This window comes from Scyliorhinus torazame, chromosome X (genome assembly GCF_047496885.1).
Source record: "Scyliorhinus torazame isolate Kashiwa2021f chromosome X, sScyTor2.1, whole genome shotgun sequence".
Classification (NCBI taxonomy): domain Eukaryota; kingdom Metazoa; phylum Chordata; class Chondrichthyes; order Carcharhiniformes; family Scyliorhinidae; genus Scyliorhinus; species Scyliorhinus torazame.
In genome coordinates, this window is record NC_092738.1 from 4,529,186 (window position 1) to 4,554,310 (window position 25,125).

Sequence of the window (25,125 nt, forward strand, 5' to 3'; positions counted from 1 at the left end):
TTGTCAAAGAACCTTTCCGCCAAATCTATGTTTGGTATGTTTTTCCCCCCCCCCACCCCACCAAACAAATTTTCTCCATTGACACTCGTTGGTGTACAGTACCTGCTCCAGCCCACCGTTACCATGGCCAAAGAGCCATTCTTTAAATTTGAGCCAGCAGTGAGTGTGAACAGATTGTTTTTAAGCTCGGGATGTGAGTATCAGTGCCAGAGCCAGCACTTTGTGCCTATCCCTTGTTGTCCTGAGAAACAAGTGGTGAGAATCAACCAAGATGGGATTGAAGTCACATATAGGCCCAGCCCAGCTAAAGATGGCCGCTGTCCTTCCTTAAGGGGACAGTTGTGTTTTTTTACAACAATTTTTTACAACTCTTCATCTGAACTGGGAATGTTTGATGTTCAAATGGAAAAATTAAACCAGCTTCCGGCACTAAACTCTGGTCACACTGCCGTAACGCAAAACATTCACTCTCAGCTCCCCAAAACAAAGGAAATATGAGAAAGAGGGTAAATGGGCATTTTTTCATCTTTAAATTGGTGGCTCGCATTTGGCTCGAAATTAAGCCAATTCTTTGATGCAGTCTTTTGATGTGTATTTCACAAATCTTGGCGCCCAGTTCCCATCTGTCTTGACAACCCAGGGAGGCCCAGACTTACGTTATGTCCTCTGAACCAGGCAGAGATCAAAATCTGACTTTTTTTCATCAGGCGGAAGTGGGTCCGGCATCTCCAGCCACGATAGGTCTTCTGAATCAAGGTAGCCAGGACTTCCATCTGAGTCCGTCGCCTGTCCTCCAGGTCAAACAGCTGCCCAGAGAGATGGAAAGGTGTTGAAGTGGATTTGGGTGAATCACAGGCAAGCAATAACCTTTTAACAATGAACCTTTAGGGCAGCACGGTGGCGCAGTGGTTAGCACTGCTGCCTCACAGCACCGAGATCCCAGGGTCGATCCCAGCTCCGGGTCCCTGTCCGTGTGGAGTTTGCACATTCTCCCCGAGTCTGTTTCGCCCCCACTGACAAAACATAAATTTCTTTACCCGTCAGTCTGGCCTCAATAAAAGTCGAGATGGATTTGCAGGTACAGCATTAGTTATTTTATTTGACTTGCAAGTCTGACTCATTTCACACAGGCACAGGACACAGAACCAGTCTCCTGGACCCCTGGGAAACGAATGAAGAAGGAGACAAAGGGATCTCTGCAAATACATTCAAATGGCATCAAGTTTCACATACACGATTCCCATAGGTCATCCTATACCCCTCCTGACCTGGCCATACATCCTGATTGGCTCACTTCTCATCCCTTCCTCTGGCCTCCTATTACCCAGCATCCTTTTCTCCTCCTTATCTGGACACCCCTGCCCCTTGCTTTGCCATGCGTTCTGAAATCCTTTGTCTGTGAACTAACCGAATCAGACCGGCCTATGTTTACATTACAGTAACTAATATCTCTAAAGTAACTATTTTATATCACATTCGTCACCACAACCCAAAAAGAGGCACTGGTTAGGTGGATTGGCCACGCTAAAATTTGCCCCTTAATTGGGAAAAAAAGAATTGGGTAGTCTAAATTTATTTTTTAAAACAATGAACTTTTAACAGGAGCATTTTTTTTGAGTGATGTTCCTCTATGAAAGCAAAGGAGCAAACATCAAACATTGGTTTATTTTCCTCGTCTTTTCCGCAATAGTTCCCTTTGCATGTGGTTTATTGCTGTATATCGTTTGACGTACCTCGGTAAATGCCTCGATATTTCTCCGTTAAAAGGACTAGGAGACCTGAGATATTGTACTGACACCGCCTCAGGAAGGGCTGTGAAACTACCCTCCCCAATCAACATACCAACACCTTTTTTTAACATTTAGAATGATGTTGTAATCAACTTAATACTCAATAGTTCAGTCAAATACTCACTGTTTGTGGATTTTTGATGAAGATCTTCGTCCGTCCAAATGCGTATTCCTCTGAGGGTATGTTTAATTCTGTTAAAAGGATATTCACGCCATCCCTTAAAGAAGGACACAGCAGAGAAATGATGACACCCATTTGTGCTACATGGAATGGCCACTAAATGCTAGCCTTTGCCAGCGATGCTCAAATCCCAGGAGTGAATAATATTTTTAAAGTGACAACGCATTTCTAAACAGAGTTTTGAAGTGTGACATATTTTGTTCGCAAGGCTGGATCATAACCATCAGCCCCAGGTACCTGGGCAACACGGTAGCATAGTGGCTAGCACAATTGCTTCACAGCTCCAGGGTCCCAGGTTCGATTTCGGCTTGGGTCACTGTCTGTGCGGAGTCTGCATATCCTCCCCGTGTGTGCGTGGGTTTCCTCCGGGTGCTCCGGTTTCCTCCCACAGTCCAAAGATGTGCAGGTTAGGTGGATTGGCCACGATAAATTGCCCTTAGTGTCCAAAGTTGCCCTTAGTGTTGGGTGGGGTTACTGGATTATGGGGGTAGGGTGGAGGTGTTGAGCTTGGGTAGGGTGCTCTTTCCATGAGCCGGTGCAGACTCGATGGGCCGAATGGCCTCCTTCTGCACTGTAAATTCTATGATAATCTATGATAACATGTTAATCATTAGATTAAATATTCTTTATAAATTTGCTGCATTGTCTGTCGATGGGAATTTCAGCAGATGTGTAGAATGTATCAATTGGTTTGAGGGCAGTAAGTGAACGGCTGAACGCCAAAATTGTGGCTTGGTACTTCTTTCCTGAAAGCGTGGGCTGCCACGTGGTACAATACCTCACCCATTCTTCATGTGTAATTCTAGTGAGTGGTGCCAGACAATTTGGCCGCGCAGGGCGTCAGTCAAGACCAGTGTTGTCCTCCACATGCAAGGACACAGCAGCAGGTGTCAATAGGTCGTGAATCAGCAGCAGATTGTTAACCTCAGGGAAGCAGAGGCCAATGGCAGCACCCATACTGTGCCTTCTGGATGAGGTCAGTCAATTTAGCGCAGCCTACTCATCATCCTTGGACCTCCCTGGGTAGTGTGCAAACTCACGGAATATAATATGGGAAAATGCATTTCTGTTTGTCCGAACACAGAGTATTTCTCAAATGGGAGAGATTGGGAAGTGTTGATGTCCAAAGGGTCCTGGGTGCTCTTGTTCGTATGTCACTGAAAGCGAACATACAGGTGCAACAAGCAAATGGGAAGGCTAATGGTACGTTGGTTTTCACTGAACAAGGATTTGAGTACAGGAGTAAAGAAGTCTGGCTGCAATTGTACAGAGCCTTGGCAAGACCACACCTAGAGAATTGTGTACAGTTTTGGTTTCCTGACCTAAGGAAGAACATAAGAACTAGGAGCAGGAGTAGGCCATCTGGCCCCTCGAGCCTGCTCCACCATTCAATGAGATCATGGCTGATCTTTTGTGGACTCAGCTCCACTTTCCGGCCCGAACACCATAACCCTTAATCCCTTTATTCTTCAAAAAACTATCTATCTTTATCTTAAAAACATTGAATGAAGGAGCCTCTACTGCTTCACTGGGCAAGGAATTCCATAGATTCACAACCCTTTGGGAGAAGAAGTTCCTCCTAAACTCAGTCCTAAATCTACTTGCCCTTATTTTGAGGCTATGCCCCCTAGTTCTGCTTTCACCCGCCAGTGGAAACAACCTGCCCGCATCTATCCTATCTATTCCCTTCATAATTTTATATGTTTCTATAAGATCCCCCCTCATCCTTCTAAATTCCAACGAGTACAGTCCCCGTCTACTCAACCTCTCCTCGTAATCCAACCCCTTCAGCTCTGGGATTAACCTAGTGAATCTCCTCTGCACACCCTCCAGTGCCAGTACGTCCTTTCTCAAGTAAGGAGACCAAAACTGAACACAATACTCCAGGTGTGGCCTCACTAACACCTTATACAATTGCAGCAGAACCTCCCTCGTCTTAAACTCCATCCCTCTAGCAATGAAGGACAAAATTCCATTTGCCTTCTTAATCACCTGTAAGAATCTACTTACTGGCCATAGAGGGAGTGCAATGAAGGTTTACCAGACTAGTCCTGGGGTTGGCGGCATTGTCTTATGGGGAGTGATTGAGGAGACCGGACCTGTATTCTCTAGATTTTAGAGGAATGAGAGGTGATCTCATTGAACTGTACAAAATACTTAACCGGCTTCATGGAGTGGATGCAGGAAGGAGGTTTCCTCTGGATGGGGGCCGTCTAGAAGCAGGGGACAGAGTTTAGAATAAAAGGTGGGCTATTAAAGACCGAGGTGAGGAGGAATTTCTTCCTTCAGAGGGTGGGAAATCTTTGGAATTTTTTACCTCAGAGGGCTGGAGAGGCTCAGACATTGAATATGTTCAATACAGATATCAATAGATTTCCAGATATGAAAGATATTGAGGAATAAGGGGATGGTGCAGAGAAATGGTGTTGAGGTAGAAACTCTCGTTAAATGTTGGAGCAGAATGGAGGGGCTGAATAACCTACTCTTGCTCCTATGTTCCTATGGTCATTAGGATATTGGGACACACTTTTTGCATTCAGGTGGGATGGACACAGTGGTTAGAAGCAACAGTGACATGTCCTTACCGGTCATTACCCTTCCAGTTTGGCCACGTCTGTTTACAAAGCATCTTGTACCGCTGTAGGCAGGGCTTGTAGGGATGTCGGTAGGCGTACCCTGCCCGTCGCACCCGCACATTCTCCATCAGCCCCAGGTACCTGACCTGAGATTGCACCAGCTCATCGACAAACAGTTTGGGGGATTTTGTGTCATTGGGTTTGATACATCTGTGGAAAATCAGCATGGGTTAAGGTTAAGGTGCTCCGGTTTCCCCCCACAGTCCAAAGATGTGCAGGTTAGGTGGATTGGCCATGATCAATTGCCCCTTAGTGTCCAAAAGGTTAGGTGGGGTGGGGCTAGGGTGGGGGTGTGGGTCTAGGGCGCCCTTTCGGAGGGTCGGTGCAGACTTGATGGGCTGTAGGGCCTCCTTCTGCACTGCAGGGATCCTATGATTCTAGTTGCACCACCACTTTCCCAGGGCAACTAGAGGGGAGGCAGTAACTGCCAGTCCTGCTTGTATCCTGAGGATGGATAATAATAAAACGCACACAGGGGGCCTGCAGCCCTGGTAAACACAAAGCTTGGTGACTGTGGCGATATGGACACAGAGAGTACAAGGTGGTACCAGTAGACATCCATTGGTCCCGAGCAGGTAATGCTCTCACTGTCTCTAGTTTACATTGCTATGATTCAGTGTGTAATTTGAAACAATGCAAGGCAGTGGAAGACAGAGGAGTGCCTCAGCAGTTCTTCGAGGAACCCTCAGCAGGACTCAGGCAAGCAGACGCGCAGCACTTCAAACAAGCACTCACTGGAGAGTGGGAGTGTCAACTGAGAAGAAACTGACTGCGACAGACCCACCTCAACTAGTCTCCCCCATGACTGTGTCATAATCTTCAGAAATTCCACACATTATTTGCTCTATTTAGCACAGTGGGCTAAACAGCTGGCTTGTAATGCAGAACAAGGCCAGCAGCGCGGGTTCAATTCCCGTACCGGCCTCCCCGACCAGGGGGTGGAATGTGGCGACTAGGGGCTTTTCACAGTAAGGGGCTGGTGTAGCACAGTGGGCTAAACAGCTGGCTTGTAATGCAGAACAAGGCCAGCAGCGCGGGTTCAATTCCCGTACCGGCCTCCCCGACCAGGGGGTGGAATGTGGCGACTAGGGGCTTTTCACAGTAAGGGGCTGGTGTAGCACAGTGGGCTAAACAGCTGGCTTGTAATGCAGAACAAGGCCAGCAGCGCGGGTTCAATTCCCGTACCGGCCTCCCCGACCAGGGGGTGGAATGTGGCGACTAGGGGCTTTTCACAGTAAGGGGCTGGTGTAGCACAGTGGGCTAAACAGCTGGCTTGTAATGCAGAACAAGGCCAGCAGCGCGGGTTCAATTCCCGTACCGGCCTCCCCGAACAGGCGGTGGAATGTGGCGACGAGGAGCTTTTCACAGTAACTTCATTGAAGCCTTCTTGTGACAATAAGCGATTATTATTATAAACAACACCTCAAACAAGGTCAAATGGAGGAAGAATCCTACCTGATATAGTTGGGGTTTTTGGCCAAAAGATTCTTCATGAGGACACCTACAGAGGTCTTGAACTGGGAGCCGGCTGTTGGTGGTCGCTTCAATGAAGTCTTACTTGGGTCCCCTTCAGGGAAAAGGGACTTGATCAGTTTGTGCTTGGCCAGCCACATCGCCTTGGACAGGTCACGATACAAAAGGTCATTGTTCTTGTCTATGAATTCCGCAACATTGTATGTTACCTGGAAGAATGTCAAAAAAATGAAGGTGAAAATTAAGTTTTCTCCTCGTTTTCTGCTCTTCTCTCCTGTGATTGGTGCAGTTTCACATTTGCCAACCACCCTCTGGTACATCGCCCAAGTGATACCATGGGGGTGGTGGGAAATTCCAGCTTTAGTTTTATTCATTTCTGGGGTGTGGGTGCCATCTCTAACTGACGTCCGTTTCAGAGTCAACCACATTACTGTGGGCCTGGAGTCACATGTAGGCCAGGCCAGGTAAGGATGGCAGAGGGTCAGTGCTGAGGGAGCGCCGCACTGTGGGAGGGTCGGTGCTGAGGGAGCTCCGCACTGTGGGAAGGTCAGTGCTGAGGGAGTGCCGCACTGTGGGAGGGTCAGTGCTGAGGGAGCGCCGCATTGTGGGAGGGTCAGTGCTGAGGGAGCGCCGCACTGTGGGAAGGTCAGTGCTGAGGGAGCGCCGCACTGTGGGAAGGTCAGTGCTGAGGGAGCGCCGCACTGTGGGAGGGTCAGTGCTGAGGTAGCTCCGCACTGTGGGAGGGTCAGTGCTGAGGGAGCGCAGCACTGTGGGAGGGTCAGTGCTGAGGGAGCCCCGCACTGTGGGAGGGTCAGTGCTGAGGGAGCGCAGCACTGTGGGAGGGTCAGTGCTGAGGGAGTGCCGCACTGTGGGAGGGTCAGTGCTGAGGGACCGCCGCACTGTGGGAGGGTCAGTGCTGAGGGAGCGCCGCACTGTGGGAGGGTCAGTGCTGAGGGAGTGCCGCACTGTGGGTGGGTCAGTGCTGAGGGAGCGCCGCACTGCGGTAGGGTCCGTGCTGAGGGAGTGCCGCACTGTGGGAGGGTCAGTGCTGAGGGAGCTCCGCACTGTGGGAGGGTCGGTGCTGAGGGAGCGCCGCACTGTGGGAGGGTCAGTGCTGAGGGAGCGCCGCACTGTGGGAGGGTCAGTGGTGAGGGAGCGCCGCACTGTGGGAGGGTCAGTGCTGAGGGAGCTCCGCACTGTGGGAGGGTCAGTGCTGAGGGAGCTCCGCACTGTGGGAGGGTCAGTGCTGAGGGAGCTCCGCACTGTGGGAGGGTCAGTCCTGAGGGAGTGCCGCACTGTGGGAGGGTCAGTGCTGAGGGAGCGCCGCACTGTGGGTGGGTCAGTGCTGAGGGAGCGCCGCACTGTGGGTGGGTCAGTGCTGAGGGAGCTCCCTCCGCACTGTGGGAGGGTCAGTGCTGAGGGAGCTCCGCACTGTGGGAGGGTCAGTGCTGAGGGAGCTCCCTCCGCACTGTGGGAGGGTCAGTGCTGAGGGAGTGCCGCACTGTGGGTGGGTCAGTGCTGTGGGAGCTCCGCACTGTGGGAGGGTCAGTGCTGAGGGAGTGCCGCACTGTGGGAGGGTCAGTCCTGCGGGAGCGCCGCACTGTGGGAGGGTCAGTGCTGAGGGAGCGCCGCACTGTGGGAGGGTCAGGCCCGAGGGAGCGCCGCACTGTGGGAGGGTCAGTGCTGAGGGAGCGCCGCACTGTGGGAGGGTCAGTCCTGAGGGCGCGCCGCACTGTGGGAGGGTCAGTCCTGAAGGAGCGCCGCACTGTGGGAGGGTCATTGCTGAGGGAGCGCCGCACTGTGGGAGGGTCAGTGCTGAGGGAACGCCGCACTGTGGGAGGGTCAGTGCTGAGGGAGCGCCGCACTGTGGGAGGGTCAGTGCTGAGGGATCGCCGCACTGTGGGAGGGTTAGTGCTGAGGGAGCGCCGCACTGTGGGAGGGTCAGTGCTGAGGGAGCTCCGCACTGTGGGAGGGTCAGTGCTGAGGGAGCGCCGCACTGTGGGAGGGTCAGTGCTGAGGGAGGGTCTGTGCTGAGGGAGCTCCGCACTGTGGGAGGGTCAGTGCTGAGGGAGCTCCGCACTGTGGGAGGGTCAGTGCTGAGGGAGCACCGCACTGTGGGAGGGTCAGTGCTGAGGGAGCACCGCACAGTGGGAGGGTCAGTGCTGAGGGAGCTCCGCACTGTGGGAGGGTCAGTGCTGAGGGAGCTCCGCACTGTGGGAGGGTCAGTGCTGAGGGAGCCCCGCACTGTGGGAGGGTCAGTGCTGAGGGAGCCCCGCACTGTGGGAGGGTCAGTGCTGAGGGAGCTCCGCACTGTGGGAGGGTCAGTGCTGAGGGAGCGCCGCACTGTGGGAGGGTCGGTGCTGAGGGAGCGCCGCACTGTGGGAGGGTCAGTGCTGAGGGAGCGCCGCACTGTGGGAGGGTCAGTGCTGAGGGAGCTCCGCACTGTGGGAGGGTCAGTGCTGAGGGAGCTCTGCACTGTGGGAGTGTCAGTGCTGAGGGAGCGCCGCACTGTGGGAGGGTCAGTGCTGAGGGAGCGCCGCACTGTGGGAGGGTCAGTGCTGAGGGAGCGCCGCACTGTGGGAGGGTCAGTGCTGAGGGAGCACCGCACTGTGGGAGGGTCAGTGCTGAGGGAGCTCCGCACTGTGGGAGGGTCAGTGCTGAGGGAGCTCCGCACTGTGGGAGGGTTAGTGCTGAGTGAGCGCCGCACTGTGGGAGGGTCAGTGCTGAGGGAGCTCCGCACTGTGGGAGGGTCAGTGCTGAGGGAGCTCCGCACTGTGGGAGGGTCAGTGCTGAGGGAGCTCCGCACTGTGGGAGGGTCAGTGCTGAGGGAGCGCCGCACTGTGGGAGGATCGGTGCTGAGGGAGCCCCGCACTGTGGGAGGGTCAGTGCTGAGGGAGCGCCGCACTGTGGGAGGGTCAGTGCTGAGGGAGCACCGCACTGTGGGAGGGTCAGTGCTGAGGGAGCGCCGCACTGAGGGAGGGTCAGTGCTGAGGGAGCGCCGCACTGTGGGATGGTCAGTGCTGAGGGAGCGCCGCACTGTGGGAGGGTCAGTGCTGAGGGAGCGCTGCACTGTGGGAGGGTCAGTGCTGAGGGAGCGCCGCACTGTGGGAGGGTCGGTGCTGAGTGAGCGCCGCACTGTGGGAGGGTCAGTGCTGAGGGAGCTCCGCACTGTGGGAGGGTCAGTGCTGAGGGAGCCCCGCACTGTGGGAGGGTCAGTGCTGAGGGAGCCCCGCACTGTGGGAGGGTCAGTGCTGAGGGAGCCCCGCACTGTGGGAGGGTCAGTGCTGAGGGGCGCAGCATTTTGGAAATGGCGTCTTTCACATGAGGCATTAAATGAAGCCCCTCAGATGGATGTAAGAAATACCATATCACTATCTGAAGAGCAGGAGCATTCTCTCCAGTTCCCAGGCCAATATGCATCCCTCAACCGTCATCACTAAAAACATTTGGAAGTGGGTAAATGTCAGTGGTTTCTGATTACAAGCCAGGGACATAAACATATGTAGCGTTGGTCATGGTGATGGATGTTCACCTTTATGTATAATGGACAATCAGATTGGTAGTTCCAATACCCAGAATGACAGCTATCATGGACCTACAAAGCAGAGATGACAATATCAAAAAGGGTGAAGTCTCACCTTTCCTGCATAGTGTTGCACACGGAAGCAGCTATCGGTCAGCGTCAGATCGGTGATGAACTTGGAATTCTTCGTCTCTTTGCTCTCAAAATGTTGATTGCTGGAAAAGACCTGGTTTAACTTCTTGAGGAAAGTAAATTCAGTGACGTGACCAGGCCGGAGACATTCTTCATCCAACATTGCCAGGATGCCTTTATTTCCCTGCAAAATGACAAGTAATATTACATCTCAATTGAATGGCCTCTTTGCTATGTAATTCCTCGTTTCCTTCCTCTTTCCGTGTCTCGCCCCGTAATTTGTAATCACACCTTCGCTGCAGGCACGGACTCACACTGGGATACAGTTTCTTGTACTTTGTTTAAAATTTTAGAGCACCCAATTATTATTTTTTCCAATTAAGGGGCAATTTATCACGGCCAATCCACCTACCCTGCACATCTTTGGGTTGTGGGGGCGAAACCCACGCAGACACGGGGAGAACGTGCAAACTCCACACGGACAGTGACCCAGAGCCGGGATCGAACCTGGGACCTCGGCGCCGTGAGGCTGCAGTGCTAGCCACTGCGTCCCCGTGCTGCCCGCTTTCTTATACTTTACTAAAGAGGATGAACTACACATACAAATGCAGACAAGCTATGTGATCACATCACAGCCAGACTCAATCACGTTCTTATTCAGCGTGCTCACTTTCCAGGAGAGGTCATTAAGACGAGCTAATTCAGCAGAAAGCAATCGCTTTGGGAGGTTATTTTCATTCATTTGTTACCATTTATTAGCTGTGTTTTGAGGGGGGGGGGTTGAATTATGCATTCCACACACACACACACACACACACACACAAATGCTCTCACACCCCCACTCTCCCATTATGCATGGAACACAATAATAAGTGAACATTTTAAACAGTACATTTTCGATCAGGTCACAGATGCTGGCGTTGTCAAAGTAATCGATCTGCGTCCACTCAATCCTCTGAAAAACAGAAGGAAGCGTAATATTCAGCACAGGTCAGGACGGAGCTTGAGACACAGCACAATTCTCAAAAGACTAGACTCGGGCATGTTTGAGGGATGCAGTCACTGATCTGACTGGAACTCCAACATGTAAACAAAGTCAGTCTTCCTAAGTCAGGCACACGAAGGCTGATTGCAGCATCTGCCTCCTGAACGAGATAAAGACCCTGTTCAGTCTGTAGGACACGTTTACCGACTGAACTATCAGGACAGGTTTAATAAATGTAAAGAGGATTGAGGGGCAACGTACCTCGCGCACATACTCATCCTGCTCCTCTTTCAGTGTCAATTCAATGAAGATCTGCTGCAGCCTCTCATTGCAGTAGTTTATAACAAACTGCTCAAAACTATTGTCCTGTCAGAAGAAATTTGATAGGTTTGAAAGTGTGCAAGTGTACATAAACTAATCAAATCAAGAAAGAACTTGAATTTCTGTAGCACCCGTCCCAACCTCAGGCCATCCCAAATGCAATACAGCCACTCGCCTATTTTAAGGATATTATTTGCTGTAGGAACCATGGCCGGGATTCTCCCTTCCAGAGACTAAGTCCCCACGCCGGCGGGAAAACAGGCACCAACGACTCCGGCGTCAATGGCCCCCAAGGTGAGGAATTCTCACCTGTCTCGGGGGCCAGGTGGACAGCGGAGGGGTTGGCGCCGTTCCAGCCGGCGCCAAAGGGACTGCGCGAGTCCGCGCATGCGCGGAATGGCCGACGTGATCTCGCGCATGCGCGGAACCGGCGGCATGGTTCCGCGCATGCGCAGACCGGCTGCCGTATTTTGGCGCACGCTCTTCTCTTCGCGCCGGCCATGGCGGCGCCCTACAGGGGCCGGGGTGGAAGGGAGACGTGCCCCCACAGAACAGGCCCGCCCGCAGATCGGTGGGCCCCGATCGCGGGCCAGGCCACCGTGCCCCCCCCCCCCCCCCCCGGGGGTCGGATCCCCTCACGCACCCCCCCCCGAGGACAGCCCCAGCCGACTTACCAGCCAGGTCCCGCCGTGTGAGACCATACGTAACCCACGCCGGCGGTTACTGGACAAAAACGGACGGCCGCTCGGCCCCCGACCGGCGTGGCGTGATCCCTGCCCCCGCCTGAAAAACGGTGCCAGAGAATACGGCACCCAGCGTCGGCAGGGTGGGATTCGCACTGCCCCCCCTGGGGATTCTCCGACCCGACGGGGGGTTGGAGAATCCCGCCCCATGGCAGCTAATTCCTGCACAGTCAGTTTCCACAAACAGGAATGGGATAATCAGAGAGCATCTTGTTTTTAAGTGATGTTGAGTGAGGGACAAATATTGGCCCCAGGACATAGGGGATATCTTCCCTGCTCTTCTTCCAATAATGGTCGTGGGACCTATTCCAAACACCCAAGAGGGCAGTCTTGGTTTAATGAATCATTTAAAAGGCTGTACCTCCAACAGTGCAGCACTCCCTCAGTACTGCACTGGAAGTGTCAATCTAAATTTGTGTGGGAATTGCACCCAGAATCTTATGACTGGAGGGTGAGAGTGCTATCGAACCCGTGAGTAAGGCAGGCACCAAATAGAAGCAAAGCTGTTCCCTGACACCATAGAATGAAAACGAACAGGCGATAACTTTCTCACACCTCCTGAGCCGTTTCCACACCTGGCACTGACTGAGAGAGGGTTAGTCTCTGCCTCTCTCAGCGGGGAGGAGATCTGAAGAGAGGAATAGCTTTAATATGGATCAAGAACATCAAATACAAAAGCAAAACAAAAGCAGTTGACGTATACAAGCGAAGAACAAATGAACACCGCTCCATCCAGAATGACTGAGGCTGTGGCTGCCAAATACATCAATATTAAAGGCCGATCTTTAGAAACAGAAATAAAATCCATTTGAAGGATTGATATTGGACCGACACAAATAAATGAGGGAAAAAATTGTTTTATTTTTTCTGCTAATCACTCCAGGAGGTGCTGGGAACCTCGGCATTCTGTGCTTTGCCCAAGCGAACACTATGAATGGCCTGGTCCTGCTGTTAATACTGCAGAGTAGTGTTATCAGCCCAGTTCCCATGGGTAGCATTGGAACAATGAAAGACTTTCACAGGAATGCAAACTTACCTCCAAAATCTCGAATCCATAAATATCCAGCACTCCCATCACCTTCTTCCGCATTTTGCCTTTAACCTTTAACGGAAATCATTCCAATTAATCTAGTTTGTCAGAACCTTGTTTGTGCAGATATCCTATTTGCCTCTTCTATTCCATTCCAGTAACCATTACCCAATCTTCTGCCCACCTCTGCTGAAGGCACTGTCTCATTCTCGGGGCTTTTCACAGTAACTTCATTGCAGTGTTAATGTCAGCCTCCTTGTGACAATAAAGATCATTATTATAGTAAGGTTCCCCAGATATCGGCAGCACTCCAGTACCTAGCACAAATGGCCATCATTCATGTGAGCACTTTGGTGATAGTGACCACAATTCGATTACGTTTACTTTCATGATGGAAAGGGATAGGTATATACCGCAGGGCAAGAGTTATATCTGGGGGAAAGGCAATTATGATACGATGAGGCAAGACTTAGGATACATCAGATGGAGAGGAAAACTGCTGTGGATGGGCACAATGGAAATGTGGAGCTTGTTCAAGGAACAGCTACTGCGTGTCCTTGATAAGTATGTGCCTATCAGGCAGGGAGGAAGTGATTGAGTGAGGGAACTGTGGTTTGCTAAAGCAGTCGAAACACTTGTCAAGAGGAAAAAGGAGACTTATGTAAAGATGAGACATGAAGGTTCAGTTAGGGCGCTCGAGAGTTACAAGTTAGCTAGGAAGGACCTAAAGAGAGAGCTAAGAAGAGCCAGGAGGGGACATGAGAAGTCTTTGGCAGGTAGGATCAAGGATAACCCTAAAGCTTCCTATAGATATGTCAGGAATAAAAGAATGACTAGGGTAAGAGTAGGGCCAGTCAAGGACAGTAATGGGAGGTTGTGCTTGGAGTCCGAGGAGATAGAAGAGGTGCTAAATGAATATTTTTCGTCAGTATTCACACAGGAAAAAGACAATGTTGTCGAGGAGAATACTGAGATTCAGGCTACTAGACTTGAAGGGCTTGAGGTTCATAAGGAGGAGGTGTTGGCAATTCTGGAAAGTGTGAAAATAGATAAGTCACCTGGGCCAGATGGGATTTATCCAAGGATTCTCTGGGAAGCTAGGGAGGAGATTGCTGAGCCTTTGGCCTTAATCTTTAAGTCATCTTTGTCTACAGGAATAGTGCCAGAAGACTGGAGGATAGCAAATGTTGTCCCCTTGTTCAAGAAGGGGAGTAGAGATAACCCCGGTAACTATAGACCAGTGAGCCTTACTCCTGTTGTGGGCAAAATCTTGGAAAGGTTTAGAAGAGATAGGATGTATAATCATCTGGAAAGGAATAATTTGATTAGAGATAGTCAACACAGTTTTGTGAAGGGTAGGTTGGGCCTCACAAACCTTATTGAGTTCTTTGAGAAGGTAACCAAACAGGTGGATGAGGGTAAAGCAGTTGATGTGGTGTATATGGATTTCAGTAAAGCGTTTGATAAGGTTCCCCATGGTAGGCTACTGCAGAAAATACGGAGGCATGGGATTCAGGGTGATTTAGCAATTTGGATCCGAAATTGGCTAGCTGGAAGAAGACAAAGGGTGGTGGTTGATGGGAAATGTTCAGACTGGAGTCCAGTTACTAGTGGTGTACCACAAGGATCTGTTTTGGGGCCACTGCTGTTTGTCATTTTTATAAATGACCTGGAGTAGGGCGTAGAAGGATAGGTGAGTAAATTTGCAGATGACACTAAAGTCGGTGGACTTGTGGACAGTGCGGAAGGATGTTACAAGTTACAGAGGGACATAGATAAGCTGCAGCGCTGGGCTGAGAGGTGGCAAATGGAGTTTAATACAGAAAAGTGTGAGGTGATTCATTTTGGAAGGAATAACAGGAAGACTGAGTACTGGGCTAATGGTAAGATTCTTGGCAGTGTGAATGAGCAGAGAGATCTCGGTGTCCATGTACATAGATCCCTGAAAGTTGCCACCCAGGTTGAGGGGGTTGTTAAGAAGGCGTACGGTGTGTTAGCTTTTATTGGTAGAGGGATTGAGTTTAGGAGCCATGAGGTCATGTTGCAGCTATACAAAACTCTGGTGCGGCCGCATTTGGAGTATTGCGTGCAGTTCTGGTCGCCGCATTATAGGAAGGATGTGGAAGCATTGGAAAGGGTGCAGAGTATATTTACCAGAATGTTACCTGGTATGGAGGGAAGATCTTATGAGGAAAGGCTGAGGGACTTGAGGCTGTTTTCGTTAGAGAGAAGAAGGTTAAGAGGTGCCTTATATAACTCATGTGAATAAATTTAACTCATTGTTTCCCACAGTTTCCCATCTAATCTCTCTCGAATATGACAGTAGCATTGGACAACTGTAAGGCTGTAATCCAGTAGTATATTTGTGCCAGATCAGCCCCAATATAATGCACGCGGAATCCCTACCGTGCCTGATTACCTGGATACTTTCGTTAATTCGGTTCACCAGCCAGTTAAACAGGCGGTCATAAAGGTTTTTCGCCAGAGCATCACGTGCATAGTAACCCTGTACAAAAAATACATCTTCATTATTGAGTTGCTATTTGGTGTTCGGACTTAAGAACCAGTTCAGTAACTGTGGACATAAGTCAAAATAAAATAGCTGTTTAAAAAAAACCGTAGAATTCGACAAGACTTACAGGGGCGAGGCACGAATCGCTGGGCCGGGCGCGAATCACGTGACGCCGGTCTGCCGATTCTCCCGTGAGCGGAGAATCGGCGCTGGCATGGTTGGCGCGGTGCTGAGCGCCCCCCCCCCCCCCCCCCCTCCCGCCGGCGATTCTCCGCCCGGGATGGGCCGAGCCGCCGAATAAAAAATCTGAGTCCCACCGGCGCCATCCACGTGTGGTCTTACCTGGAGGCACCTCGACGTGCATGCATCCAGGGGCGGCCTGGTGGGCAGGGGAGGGGTCCGACCCCGGGGGGCCTCCGCTGTGGTCCGCGATCGGGGACTACCAATTGGCGGGCCGGCCTCTCGGGCTGGGGGCCTCTTTCGCTCCGTGCCAGCCCCTGTAGCCCTACGCCATGTTGCGTCGGGGCCGGCGCGGAGAAGGCAGCCACCGCGCATGTGCGCAAACACGCCGGTTGCACTGCGCATGTGCGCATTGACACCGGTCGCACTGCGCATGCGCAGATCTGCGGCGCCCATCTGACGCCGGTATCGGCAGCTGTGCTGTGCTGGCCCCCTGTAGGGGTCAGAACCGCTGCTCCTGGGGCCAAGTTTACGTCGTCGAGAAACGCGACGGCGTTTAAGACGGTGTCAACACTTCGCCTCAGGATCGGAGAATCCCGCTCCCTGGACCTTTCAGTTCTGGAACGTGGCTTTAAATCCAACAAGGCGGGTGAAATAAAAACAGAAAATGCTGGAAAAGTTCAGTAGGTCTGACAGCATCTGTGGAGGCAGAAACAGAATTAACGTTTTGAGTCTGTACGATTCTTCTTCAGAGCTGAAGAGGGATAGAAATGGATGATATTGTTGGAAAGGGGGGTAGAGAAGTTGAAGCAGATTCGGAGATCAGGTGGAAGCTAAGGAGAGATTGACAAAGATGCCATGGATACAAGACAAGGGAGACGTTCATGGTAGCATTAAAGACTAAAGAAGGTGCTGATAGTAGCATGAAGGTAAATTAGTGGAATGAGTTAATAGGAGAACAAAGATCAGTGTTCAGTGAAAGCAAGACTAAAGAACAAGTGACAGATGGTGGAGGGGGGATTGGGTTGGGACAACAAAAAAAGGTCAAGATGGAGGAGAAAGGTCACAGTTTAAAGTTGTCAGGAACTAGATGTTGAGTCCAGACGGCTGAAATGTGCCAAATCGGAAGATGAGGTGTGGACCCAAATTCGAATCCCACCATGGCAATGGTGAAATTTGAATCGAATAGAAATCGAGAATTAAAAGTCTAATGGGGACCAAGAAACCATTGCCGATTGGGGCAGCACGGTGGCACAGTGGTTAGCACCGCTGCCTCACGGCGCCGAGGTCCCAGGTTCGATCCCGGCTCGGGGTCACAGTCCGTGTGGAGTTTCCACATTCTCCCTGTGTTTGCGTGGGTCTCGTCCCCACAACCCAAAGATGTGCAGGCTAGGTGGATTGGCCACACTAAATTACCCCCTAATTGGAAAAAATGAATTGGGTACTCTAAATTTATAAAACAAAAATAAATCATTGTTGATTGTCATAAAAACCCACCTGGTTCACTAATGTCCTTCGGGGAAGGAAATCTGCCGTCCTTACCCGGTCTGGCCTACATGTGACTCCAGACCCACAGCAATGCGGCTGACTCTGAACTGCGCCTCGAGGGCAATGGGCACTAAATGGTGGCACAGCCTGCAATGCCCACATCTCATTAAAAAAGAATCACTCTCAAGGTTTTGTTGAAGCACAATATTTTACCTGAGCAACAGTTAATGTTGTTGTCACATTATCACCTTTAGCTTCCAGTGTGCGAGAGCAGAGAGCTCGGTCAAAAACGGATGACTTGAGGCCAATCAGACTGCAGACTTCACTCAGTACTGTGCACAGAAAACAAACACACACGCTTTACAGACCAGTGTTTCAACTGACAGAATGCAAGAAGTGTGCATGTATCTTAGCAGCTGACAATCTCTTTTTCTGTCAATGTATGTGCAGCTTTACCAGAAGCGATTGTTTTGGGGATGTCTGCGTCGTGCTCCTCCCAGCAGCCAGAGTAATAGGCCAAGCAATTTGCTACCTGTCCCCAGGAGTGGGCAGGTGCTGGGTGCGGGAAGAGCAAAAAAACAGTGTGAGAGATAAGCATAAAACTACTCACGAAGGAACAAAAGATGTAACAGTTAGGCTGCTCTGAGCCAATCTGTATTGCTGCTTACCATAGGTTAGGACAGCTGTAAGATTGTTACTGCTCATCTCTATGCTCTCCCATTAGCATGACAAAGCTCTTTTAAACTTACAGTACCGTCTGGCTAAAATTCTACGGTTCTAGTCCCTTGTTCTAAACTCCCCCCCCCCCGCACAATCAATAACTCTCGAGACAAGGTGAGTCATACTAATCGGCTTTAATCAGCTAGAACTGTACCCAGCAGCTTCGATACAGAAAGTGAAGGCTGCTGGGATGGCATTGGTTCTTATACCCCGCCACTCAGGGCGGAGCTATGTAGACTCCTAGGTCTAGCCAATGGTCATCCAACCGGACTTTATTTTTGGACCTCAGTGAGGAACACCCTGCCGAGGCTGCAATTACCTCACTTCCTGCAGGAACAAGCTCAGCTCAGCTTGCCAGGGCAGGAAGATGTCAGGGTGCCATTTTGAAATGCCGCCTTCGATCTCACGATTCCTCACCCCCTGCGCCCCCCCCCCCCCGCGGCCTCTGGACCTCCTAATGCCCCAACCTACATGTTAGGCAGTCCTTGTCACCCCCCCTCACAAGAGCAGGGCACCCAGGGCCCAATCCCCAGCAGGGCAACCTGGCACCCAGGCACCTTGGCACTGCCAGCCGGGCACCGCCCCTGCCAGCCTGGCAGTGCCACCCGATCACCCTGGCCGTGGGTTCTCGGGTGGCAGGGTGTCCAGGTGGTATTTCCAGGGTGCCGGGGTGGCAGGAGTGGTAGGGTTCCACCCTGCCCAGAGCCTGACCACCTGGGGGCCTCTGTTGGCATGGGAGATCCTGCCAGTTGCCGTTACGCCTGGTTAATGTTTGTGGCGGAGGCGTTCGTTCCGTCGCTTTTGGAGAATCTGGCGCTGACATATTTAAGTGAGCAGTTCGGCTCATTTAAATATGTTAAACTGGATCTCGTCCATCGAGGAGGGCGAGATCCAGAGCGCAATGTCTCGCGAGATCTAATGAGATCTCACGAGGCCGGGCCAGCACGGTGGTGCAGTGGTTCGCACTGCTGCCTCACAGCGCCGAGGTCCCGGGTTCGATCCCGGCTCTGGGTCACTGTCCGTGTGGAGTTTGCACATTCTCCCCGTGTTTGCGTGGGCCTCGCCCCCATAACCCAAAGACGTGCAGGGTAGGTGGATTAGACTCGTTAAATTGCCCCTTAATTGGAAAAAATGAATTGGGTACTCTAAATTTATAAATAAAAAAAAGATCTCACAAGACGTTCAGAGTGTTGCAAATCTCGCGAGAGGCCTCATGAGATTTAACGGCCTTGTCACGTCAACGTCGGGTGCGGTGAGGTCGTTGAACCACACCCGGTTTCTCTCTGTCTGGTCTATCAAATCCCACAATCATCCGAAAAGCCTCCATCAGATCACCCATTATTATATTCAAGAGAAGACAGGCAAAATGTATACAATCTGTCCTTGAAATTGAACTCTTTAGCCTCAGGATTATTCTGGCTGAATCTGTGCTGCACTCACTCCAAGGCTAATATTCCCTTCCTCAGATACTGCACTCAGATCTGAATACAGTTACCCTGATGACATCTAACCACAGCTGAATAGAACTGGAACTTAATATCCACCCATTTATATTTCAGTCACTTTGAGATAGTGCTAATTAGCCATTCGCTTTTTAAATCCTGTTTGTACCTGTCCACTAATTTTCACTGATTTCACTGATCCCAAAATCTCTTTGCTCACCCACAGTTCTTGGCTTTTTGCCTCCTAGAAAATGCTTACCTTCAATATCATCAATGTAGCACTGTTCAATCCCAGTGGTCGGAGATTCTGAGTTCAGTGTGATGTTGCCAAGTTTAAGGACGACCGCAACAGTCTCCATGATGGCGTCCACTTCTGTCTTGTTGAATCCAATGATCTCCATGGCAGTCTGTAATACAGTTAATCAGTAATTGTGGAAGGCCTCCTCTCTTTAGCTTTAGTTCAACACTTCAACACTTGCTCCAATAACATGACCAGAAAGTAGCTTGATGTCAGGGTGTGGTAGTAATGCTTTGAGTTTGACACTGCAGGTTGCAAAGAGTACAGAAAAAAATTGGAGGATTTATACCAAGTACCAAGAGAGTCACCCCATGGCCCAATGCAGGATTCAGCAATCCGGCTTCAGGAAATCATTGCTAACTCCATGTACAGAGTGACAATGCATCACACCACCAATTGTTACTGCCTTTTTTTTATTGTCAACAAAGTATATTCACGCATAAATACAGTACGATGAAACAATTGCATCTTAAGTGTACAATCCTGTGTCTAACCAAAGGTACATTCTTGTGTATATTTATGATGCTATTTTACAATTAAGTACATTCATCCAGATAGAAAACAGAAAGAGCTTGCATTTAAATTGTGCCTTTCACATCGACAGGAGATCCCAAAGCATTTCACAGCCAATGAAGTCATTTCTCAGAGCATTCGCTGTTATTGGGAAAAGGCGGGAGTGAATTTGCGCAAAGCAAGGTACCAGAAACAACAAAAAATAACTAGACGATCTGTTTTTGTGATGTCGGTTGAGGGATAAGCATTGACAAGGACACCAGAACTTCCCCGCTCTCCTCCCTATCATGGCCATGGGAGTTTTTATACCCGCTTGAGGGAGACAGACCTCAATTTAACATTGCATCCAAAAGACAGCAGCTTGAACAGTGCAGCACTTCCTTGGCATTGCACTGGGAGTGTTTGCCTAGATCAGGCGTTTTCAAAGTGTGGTCGTGACCCCCTGGTGGGTTGCAACGGGTGTCGGGAGGGGGACCGAGTGATTCCGCTATTCCCATGGTGGTCCCGATCACGGGAGAGGTGCCCATCTGGTGCTACCGGCTTTTAAATAGGGAATAGCAGCCGATGCCGCCTTTTAAATGAGAAGAATTGAGGCTATGTGCAGTCTTCCAGACAGAAGCAGCAGCAGTGAGCACCCTTGATGTCAAGCGCTCCCTATTTTGGGCTTTTGGCGCCAAATCACTGAGGAGAGCTACTTCCATTTTCTAGCTGCTGGCAAGAAAGGCAAGAGGACGGTGAAGATGGATCAAGAGACAGCCAGAGACTCAACTAGGCAGTGTACCTGCTGGACAGGATCTCACAACAGAATCTGCTGGAGAGAGCTGCTCAGGAGAGTCTGTAGCAGGACAGAGCAGTGCTAGTGTTAGCTCTGTCCAGAGCTCCAGAGCCTTTGGTTTACAGCCTACAAAGCAGAAACTTAACTTGGGAACGAAGCAGTATAAAGATTATTTCTTGAAGGTATGGTTTTGTCAATTGTGCCAATGCAAATAAGGATGCAAAGCCCATGTGTGTTATACGCAGGGAAGTACTGGAAAATGAGAGAAGTTTCAGATTTTGAAAGACAAGTGGTGGGTGAAAAATTCCTTTTGAGGTTGAGACCCCAGAATCAGTTATTAACTTAGAGCTGACTCCAAGTTAAAAGACTGCATTGCTGTACCGGACCTGTCATACCACATTTAAAACACACCAGAAGTCCATGAGGCTGTCAGCATTCTGGAGTAGCATCTCCCAGGAGTATCCACTGCTGAGTAAAACAAGCATTTTGTTGCTATTGCCCTTCCCAATTACCTACATGTGCGAGGTTGGATTTTCTGTTCTCACAAAGATGAAGACGGCACAAAGGAGCTGGCTGAAGTCTGCCCCTGATGTGCATTGCCCCCTCCTCCTGTGAAGCTGATTGGAGTGAGATCACGAGGACCAAGCAGGCCCCCCTTTCGCATTAAAGATAAGTGAACGTGGTGTGGGTCACGAAGCTCAGCCGGCATGGATCCCGAAGGTCAGCTGGCGTGGGTCCCAAAGGTCGGCCGACATGGGTCTGAAAGGTCAGCTGGCGTGGGTCCCAAAGGTCGGCCGGCGTGGGTCTGAAAGGTCAGCGGGCGTGGGTCCCAAAGGTCGGCCGGCTTGAGTCCCAAAGGTCAGCCGGTGTGGGTCCCAAAGGTCGGCCGACATGGGTCTGAAAGGTCAGCGGGCGTGGGTCCCAAAGGTCGGCCAACATGGGTCTGAAAGGTCAGCGGGCGTGGGTCCCAAAGGTCGGCCGGCTTGAGTCCCAAAGGTCAGCCGGTGTGGGTCCCAAAGGTCGGCCGACATGGGTCTGAAAGGTCAGCGGGCGTGGGCCCCAAAGGTCGGCCGACATGGGTCTGAAAGGTCAGCGGGCGTGGGCCCCAAAGGTCGGCCAACATGGGTCTGAAAGGTCAGCTGGTGTGGGTCCCAAAGTTCGGCCAACATGGGTCTGAAAGGTCAGCTGGCGTGGGTCCCAAAGGTCGGCCGGCTTGAGTCCCAAAGGTCAGCTGGCGTGGGTCCCAAAGGTCGGCCGACATGGGTCTGAAAGGTCAGCGGGCGTGGGCCCCAAAGGTCGGCCAACATGGGTCTGAAAGGTCAGCTGGTGTGGGTCCCAAAGGTCGGCCAACATGGGTCTGAAAGGTCAGCTGGTCGGCAAAAGTGGATCCGGGGGAAAAAGTTTGAAAAGCACTGGCCTAGATGATGTGTTCAAACCTCTGGCATGAGACTTGAAGTCAATTGTCTGACTCAGAGATGAGACTGCTATCCCCTGAGCCATGACTGATGGTTGATTATGAATCTATTCTAAATTTAAGTATACATTCAATTGTATGATGCTTGCAAGATGAGTGTATCGATGCAGTCAGGTTTCTCAATATGACTGTGCTCGCGCTGGACAAAGCGGTTTATGCAGCTTGTTGTCCTTTGTCTCTTTAGACCAGTAACTGAGGTTACGTTGAGGTGTGATGCAGATTCATGCCTTCAAAGCGCCAAGGTGCTGGGATGTCAACCTCAGCCATGCTGCCCTGAGAGGTTGTGAAGGGAAGTCGGGCACCTCAGCATGGGTGAGGTTAGTGAATGCACAAATCTGAGCTCGAGCCTATTAGGCAGCTGTCTGTAATGCCAGAGGTCTGGGAACCCGTCACCCACCATGCTCATTCAGTGTGTGACAAGCAGGGTGACAAATAAAAATGTTTCAACTTTTGCACGGAAGGGAGACAGAACACCGGTGTCTAGACAGAATCTTAGAACAAGGAGAAGCACTGTATGAAATTCTGCCATTGGTATTTCATGCCGACGATAATGGACTATTTGGAATGTTAGGGCGCTGTCCAGAAGCTCTTGATTTGCTGACAAAACCAGTGGGCCGAAGGCTTGGTGATGCTTGTACTGCTGGTCGAGTGATATTCACCAAATGGCATTGTTACCCTGTGCAAAAAGCAGCCAGTGTAAACTCCACGTACATCCCAGACACCCGCGTACATCCCAGACACACCCACGTACATCCCAGACACCCACGTACATCCCAGACACACCCACGTACATCCCAGACACCCGCGTACATCCCAGACACCCACGTACATCCCAGACACACCCACGTACATCCCAGACACCCGCGTACATCCCAGACACCCACATACATCCCAGACACCCACATACATCCCAGACACCCACGTACATCCCAGACACCCTCGTACATCCCAGACACCCACATACATCCCAGACACCCACATACATCCCAGACACCCACGTACATCCCAGACACCCACGTACATCCCAGACACACCCACGTACATCCCAGACACCCACGTACATCCCAGACACACCCACGTACATCCCAGACACCCGCGTACATCCCAGACACCCACGTACATCCCAGACACACCCACGTACATCCCAGACACCCGCGTACATCCCAGACACCCACATACATCCCAGACACCCACATACATCCCAGACACCCACGTACATCCCAGACACCCTCGTACATCCCAGACACCCACATACATCCCAGACACCCACATACATCCCAGACACCCACGTACATCCCAGACACCCACGTACATCCCAGACACACCCACGTACATCCCAGACACCCGCGTACATCCCAGACACCCACATACATCCCAGACACCCACATACATCCCAGACACCCACGTACATCCCAGACACCCTCGTACATCCCAGACACCCACATACATCCCAGACACCCACATACATCCCAGACACCCACGTACATCCCAGACACCCACGTACATCCCAGACACCCGCGTACATCCCAGACACACCCACGTACATCCCAGACACCCACGTACATCCCAGACACCCACGTACATCCCAGACACCCACGTACATCCCAGACACCCGCGTACATCCCAGACACCCACGTACATCCCAGACACCCACGTACATCCCAGACACACCCACGTACATCCCAGACACCCACGTACATCCCAGACACCCACGTACATCCCAGACACCCATGTACATCCCAGACACCCACGTACATCCCAGACACCCGCGTACATCCCAGACACCCACGTACATCCCAGACACCCACGTACATCCCAGACACCCACGTACATCCCAGACACACCCACGTACATCCCAGACACACCCACGTACATCCCAGACACCCATGTACATCCCAGACACCCACGTACATCCCAGACACCCACATACATCCCAGACACCCATGTACATCCCAGACACCCACGTACATCCCAGACACCCACGTACATCCCAGACACCCACATACATCCCAGACACCCACGTACATCCCAGACACCCACGTACATCCCAGACACCCACGTACATCCCAGACACCCACGTACATCCCAGACACCCACGTACATCCCAGACACCCGCGTACATCCCAGACACCCATGTACATCCCAGACACCCACGTACATCCCAGACACACCCACGTACATCCCAGACACCCACGTACATCCCAGACACCCACGTACATCCCAGACACCCACGTACATCCCAGACACCCTCGTACATCCCAGACACCCACGTACATCCCAGACACCCACGTACATCCCAGACACCCGCGTACATCCCAGACACACCCACGTACATCCCAGACACACCCACGTACATCCCAGACACCCACGTACACCCCAGACACACCCACGTACATCCCAGAAACCCACGTACATCCCAGACACCCACGTACATCCCAGACACCCACGTACATCCCAGACACACCCACGTACATCCCAGACACACCCACGTACATCCCAGACACACCCACGTACATCCCAGACACCCACGTACATCCCAGACACCCACGTACATCCCAGACACCCACGTACATCCCAGACACACCCACGTACATCCCAGACACACCCACGTACATCCCAGACACACCTACGTACATCCCAGACACACCCACGTACATCCCAGACACCCACGTACATCCCAGACACCCACGTACATCCCAGACACCCACGTACATCCCAGACACCCACGTACATCCCAGACACACCCACGTACATCCCAGACGCCCACGTACATCCCAGACACACCCACGTACATCCCAGACACACCCACGTACATCCCAGACACCCACGTACATCCCAGACACACCCACGTACATCCCAGACACCCACGTACATCCCAGACACCCACGTACATCCCAGACACCCACGTA

General features: G+C 51.5%; 1 protein-coding gene across 2 annotated transcripts in view; it reads right to left on the minus strand.

Moving 5' to 3' along the window:
• The window catches only part of LOC140405381 (unconventional myosin-Ib-like), a 276,153-nt gene that overhangs the window by 32,019 nt on the left and 219,009 nt on the right, over positions 1–25,125 (minus strand). For both annotated transcript variants that reach the window (XM_072493715.1, XM_072493714.1), the window contains 11 exons: positions 19,416–19,563; positions 17,208–17,326; positions 15,234–15,320; positions 12,821–12,886; positions 10,982–11,086; positions 10,628–10,690; positions 9,719–9,919; positions 6,063–6,289; positions 4,557–4,757; positions 1,915–2,008; positions 657–806 (listed from right to left, as the gene is read on the minus strand). In XM_072493715.1, the coding sequence (XP_072349816.1) occupies positions 657–806; positions 1,915–2,008; positions 4,557–4,757; positions 6,063–6,289; positions 9,719–9,919; positions 10,628–10,690; positions 10,982–11,086; positions 12,821–12,886; positions 15,234–15,320; positions 17,208–17,326; positions 19,416–19,563 (1,461 nt within the window). The remainder of the gene's footprint in view (positions 1–656; positions 807–1,914; positions 2,009–4,556; positions 4,758–6,062; positions 6,290–9,718; positions 9,920–10,627; positions 10,691–10,981; positions 11,087–12,820; positions 12,887–15,233; positions 15,321–17,207; positions 17,327–19,415; positions 19,564–25,125) is intronic.